The 5,439-nt window shown below is 30.6% G+C and overlaps 1 protein-coding gene across 2 annotated transcripts; it reads left to right on the top strand.

Moving 5' to 3' along the window:
- Nucleotides 1–500: 500 nt before the first annotated feature.
- Nucleotides 501–5,002, top strand: LOC149226029 (aldehyde dehydrogenase family 2 member B4, mitochondrial-like). Of its 2 annotated transcripts, none has more exons than XM_089375198.1 (10): nt 501–639; nt 733–875; nt 1,061–1,214; nt 1,722–1,951; nt 2,049–2,138; nt 2,259–2,432; nt 2,540–2,677; nt 4,003–4,140; nt 4,258–4,319; nt 4,651–5,002. In XM_089375198.1, the coding sequence occupies exons 1-10, from the start codon at nt 537–539 to the stop codon at nt 4,832–4,834; spliced, it is 1,416 nt and encodes a 471-aa protein (XP_089231324.1). In that variant the 5' UTR covers nt 501–536; the 3' UTR covers nt 4,835–5,002. The 2 variants fall into 2 exon arrangements, with proteins under 2 accessions (XP_089231324.1, XP_089231323.1); XM_089375197.1 differs by having other exon boundaries at nt 4,561–5,001.
- Nucleotides 5,003–5,439: the final 437 nt, after the last annotated feature.

The following is a 5,439-nucleotide window of genomic DNA, read 5'->3' as shown; positions in this document are numbered from 1 at the left end:
ATGAAATAAAATCATCATTACATATGATCTATAAACTTTTATTATATTTTGAAAAAACCATAATAACATAACTATCGAAAAGCACTTCCTCCCTTAATATTATTTATATCTTTTACTTATATCCCTTCCCTTTATTATTAATATCTATATCCCATAAAATAAAATACTTTTAACTTATTTATATCTATACCTAACTAAAATAACTGTAATATAAAACACTCTAACTTAACTTAAAAACCCACCGAAAAGCTTCCAAAAAGTCTCACTAAAGACCACTAGTTTAATTTCCACACTATGATTCTTTTATTTGTCTTTACATGATGATTCTTTTATTTGTCTTTATTTTTGTTTTTAATTTCCACACCATGATTCCTTTATTCTTTTATGATTCTTTTATTTGGCTTTACACGATGATTTTGAGGTTAACGAGGACCGAGGCTCCATGATTATCGTTATATATTATGGTAAGGAGCGCCACGGTATGCAACGTTCGATTATCATTCGGAGCCTCTCTCTCCCCCAAAAGAAACTCCGAGATGGCGTCCCTTTCTTCCCAATCGAATGCCACCGTTTGCCCCGCAGTTACAGTAAAGCATACGAAGCTCTTCATCAATGGAGAGTTTGTAGATTCAGTTTCAGGTATTTAATTTCTTGATCCATTGCACAGTATTTTAAAGTCAAATCAAGATTTGTGTTTAGATCTTTAGGGCTGATTTATTTGTATTGTTGCAGGGAAAAAGTTCGAGACTTTGGATCCTCGAACAGGGGAAGTGATAGCGAGCGTATCAGAGGCCAGGCAAGAAGATGTGGATTTGGCTGTAAAAGCCGCTCGCGCAGCATTTGATCACGGGCCATGGCCTCGCATGTCTGGCTATGTAATAATTGTTATTAAGACTGTTCATCTTTTGCTGCATTATGTTGTTTTCTTGTTTTTTTCTCTTTTCCCTTTCTTTATCAATATTGTTCATCTTTTGCTATATTTATATTATGCTGTTTTCTGGTTTCTTTTCTGCGTTTTTTCTCTTTCTTCTTTTAATGGATTAGCTTGCCGCCGGTTCAGGAAAGAGGGTGCATTCTTCACAAGTTCGCGGATCTGGTGTTGCAACACAGTGAGCAGCTCGCAGTTCTTGAAACTTTTGACAGTGGAAAGCCATTGGATATGTCTCGGATGATGGATTTACCATACTCTCTTCAGGTTCTACGATATTATGCTGGTGAAATATCCTGAATAAAAACCTATGAACTTATTTGTGTGTTTGTTTTTTCTCAGTTTGGATTTGAGCGCTGAATTGGATTGTGGGAATATTTTAGAATCATTTAACTGGATTATTGATTTTGGGAATATAAAATATTTAGCAGATTTTTTCTGGGAATATTTTGGTATTAGAAATTGGAATCTCACTAGTCAATTTTAATTTTTTTTAAATATCATAGGAAGTCAATTTTTTAACCCTTTACCTTTTCAGATTTCAAAATATTCCTAAAATCCGCTGTTCAAAATAAAAATGACCTAATTTATAACCTTTTTAAATCAGTTCACTTTTTCTCTTCTCAGTATTTTGTAATTCATTAATCTAAATTTGAATAATGTAATGGTACTAAATTTAAATAATGTAATGGTAATTCACATTCACACATCTGGATTTGGATCATGTTGTAATCCAAATGATGCATTTGGCTTTTAAAGATCTTGATAATTTTGTATCTATGAATATGTGCAGGATCGGCTGACAAGATCCATGGACTAACGTTGAAGATGAGTGGACCTTATCAGGCCCATACTTTGCATGAGCCCATTGGAGTTGTTGGTCAGATAATACCCTGGAACTTTCCATTGCTAATGTTTTTCAATAAGGTCTCTCCTGCATTGGCCTGCGGATGTACAGTGGTTATCAAATCTGCAGAGCAGACTCCCTTAACTGCACTTTATTGTGCACAACTAGCCAGCGAGGTATTTATATTATCATTTTAATAGGGTCAAGATATTGCAGATCCAATCCAATAATTTTTTAATCGGAGGTGGTCTCTTCCATAATTTGTAACTGCAGGCAGGAATACCCCCTGGGGCACTTAATGTGCTCTCTGGCTTTGGTGAAATTGCTGGTGCTGCCATGAGCAGCCACATGGATATTGATAAGGTAAGCTGATACATTGATGGCAAATGCTATAATTTTTTCATTTAGGGATCATTAGTTCATTGAAATGAATACGGTGAAAGAATATGAAGGGTTTGTAACTCCGTGTTGGATTGTACTCAGATATCATTTACAGGGTCAACTCAAGTTGGGCGACTTATTATGGAGGCTGCTGCAAAGAGCAACTTGAAGCCTGTGACATTAGAATTGGGTGGAAAATCCCCTCTCATTGTTATGGAGGACGCTGATATTGATGAAGCTGTGGATATTGCCCATCTAGCAGTATTTAGCAACAATGTGACTATACAAACCAGATGCCTTATAAAAAAATATTAGATTGAGCAAATGGTATTGCATTGCATCAAGTATGTTGTTTTGATATATATGTCATCAAATTTGTGCAGGGGCAAGCCTGCTTGGCAGGTTCACGGGTGTTTGTTCAAGAAAGCATTTATGATGAATTTGTGAAGAAAGCTGTGGAAAGAGCAAAGAAGCAAGTGATCGGAGACCCTTTTAAGTCTGGGATCCATCAAGGCCCTCAGGTAAGCCTTGCATGCACCTTTCTCATAGATTGCACTGTCTCAGATAGCATTGACAATTCTATGAAAATGTGTAGAAACTTGCAGTACACTTCAGTAGTGTCAGTTTCTCTGGTCAAAGGTTCAACTCCAATGTCTTGTGCTTTCACCTTTCTCAGCTACTTGAGAAGCCCATCCACTAAGATTGACCGAGCAGATAAAGATTAAAAATTGATTGAATATTTTGTAGTTTTCTTTTTTTCGAATATAGATTCTAGAATATTATGTTGAGTAATTTAAGAGTGTAACTTGCTCCCACTTTAAAATAGTTTTCTTAGTAAATTTGATAGACACCCAATTCTAGGTTAAAGAACTAGTTTATATTTTATTTTATTTGTACAATAAATTATTAATTTGACTTTTTATTATAATATATATATATATATATATATAAATATATTATCCTTGGGATGTTGTTTTGTGTAAAAATTTAATCGTAATGTTAAAATGGTAGATATATTTATAAAATTTAGAAAATGAATTTCACATTTCAAATTTTTTAATTGTAAATTTAAATTATAAATTATTAAAATATATAGTTACAAAATCTATTATTAATCTTATTTTTATTTTTATTTTGTTATTGGTTTTTTAATATTAAAATTAAATTAAAAATAATAAAAATAAATATTATATTATATTATATTTATAATTTTAAAAAATAAATTTTAATAAATATCATCTGTATTATATTTCATTTTTTCCTCATTAAACAAAAAAAATTATAAATGAAAATAAAAAATCTTAATCTTTTTAAAAACATTATAAAAAACAATCATAATACACCGGTAATAATATGATTTGAAATGGTCAATCTAGATGTTCAACGCTGGTATGGATGCTCAAATATACTTCTATTAATATTCCATTTCATGACATTATTTGGGGAGAACCAACAAAATCTGACTATTAAGCTAAATGGAATAAATAAAAAAGACAGTGGCGTGATTTCATATATGTGCTTTGGTTTGGAATAAGAACACAAATAGAGTATCTCATCTTCCGCCAATTCTTTCCCTTAATAATTATTAACTTATTTCCATGTCTATGTCTATATTCTATATAGGATGGTTATGGAATAAACTATAGTAACTTTATGGAGGACCACTTGGCAAAGTAATTTATTTTCTGAGTGGGATAACTTTGGACAGCCTGTATTTACTTCTTATAAGAAGTTTAAATATTTTTATTGGGTGTATTTTATGCTTTTGAAAGATGACACTTACACAATTGATTTATCTAATACTTGCTAAATTTTTATATGTGATACTTTTAATTTTTCTTTTCAGATCGACAAGTTGCAATTTGAAAAGGTGCTGAAATATATTCAATATGGAAAAGATGAAGGAGCTAATTTAGTGGCTGGAGGTAGCTGTTTAGGTGGTCCAGGATTTTATATTGAAACTACAATATTCTCTGATGTTCAGGTGACTTGAATTTAATTTATATTTAACCAATATTTATACAAAAATATTATATTATTAATATATTTTTATATTAAGAATATATTTTTTAGATATTTATTATTTTAAAATATTTTGTAGGATGATATGAAGATTGCACAAGATGAAATTTTTGGACCAGTGATGTCTATTTTGAAATTCAAGTAAGAATTTAGAATTTTTTATTTTTACTGATGAATACATTACATGATATATAATAAAATAATTTACAATTTTGAATCCTTTTATATGTTTCAAAGATGTTATTAATTTGTATATATCATTATTAATTTATATAAAAGTTTATAATATTTTTATTTTTATTATTTTTTTAAAAATAATTAATATAGATAGTATATATCTGTAATTTTGAAATTAATAAAGTTATTGATTTGTGTAATGCAGGACTATAGATGAAGCCATAGAAAGAGGAAATAAAACAATTTATGGTTTGGGAGCTGGAATTGTTACTAAAAACATAAATGTGGCTAATAGATTTACTAGATCTTTGCGTGCTGGAATGGTATGGATCAATTGTTACCTTCTAGGGAGTGGAGACTGTCCAATGGGTGGATACAAGATGAGCGGAATTGGGAGAGAATCTGGATCTAATGGCCTTGAAAATTATTTACAAGTCAAATGCGTCATTACTCCACTTCAAGAATCTCCTTGGTTATAAGAGCTTCTTATGACCTTTTATGTTATTTTATATTATTGTTATTCCACTTCAAGAATCTCTTTGGTTATAAGAGCTTCTTATGACTTTTTATGTTATTTTATATTATTGTGTGGTATATAACTATTACAATAAGAATGTCCATTTATATACAATAAGAAGTGGATTTGAATGTATTGTTGTGGGCATGAGGTTTCTAAACATGTATGAAAAATGTGTGGGGTCTTAACATCGACCTTAAATTGTCTTAAAGAATGTCTAAATGAAATATTATATAATGGAATGCAAACATTGTGTTATATTGCATTGCACATATTCCTTTGCTTGATGAATGGAGTCTTGAGGTTGGTGTCACACCTATAACCATCACTCTTTTATCAAATGTCTATTATTTTCCTTTAAAAATGGTAATTAGAATCTATTTATATATTTTTACATAGATGGTATTGGACAACATCACATGAAAAACATGGAGTATAGTCATGGGAATGTCAAAATAAATGCTAAAATCGGTGATAATGAGATTATTGGTGAAATATATTTAGGCCTATTACCATTCCTATAATCATTTTACATAGCCCATGCTTTCATAACTATGTGAGAATATT

Source organism: Pinus tabuliformis, chromosome J (genome assembly GCF_031772625.1).
Source record: "Pinus tabuliformis cultivar Carrire ecotype Pingquan chromosome J, CPIR1, whole genome shotgun sequence".
Classification (NCBI taxonomy): Eukaryota; Viridiplantae; Streptophyta; class Pinopsida; order Pinales; family Pinaceae; genus Pinus; species Pinus tabuliformis.
This window is presented reverse-complemented; position numbering and strand designations above follow the sequence as displayed.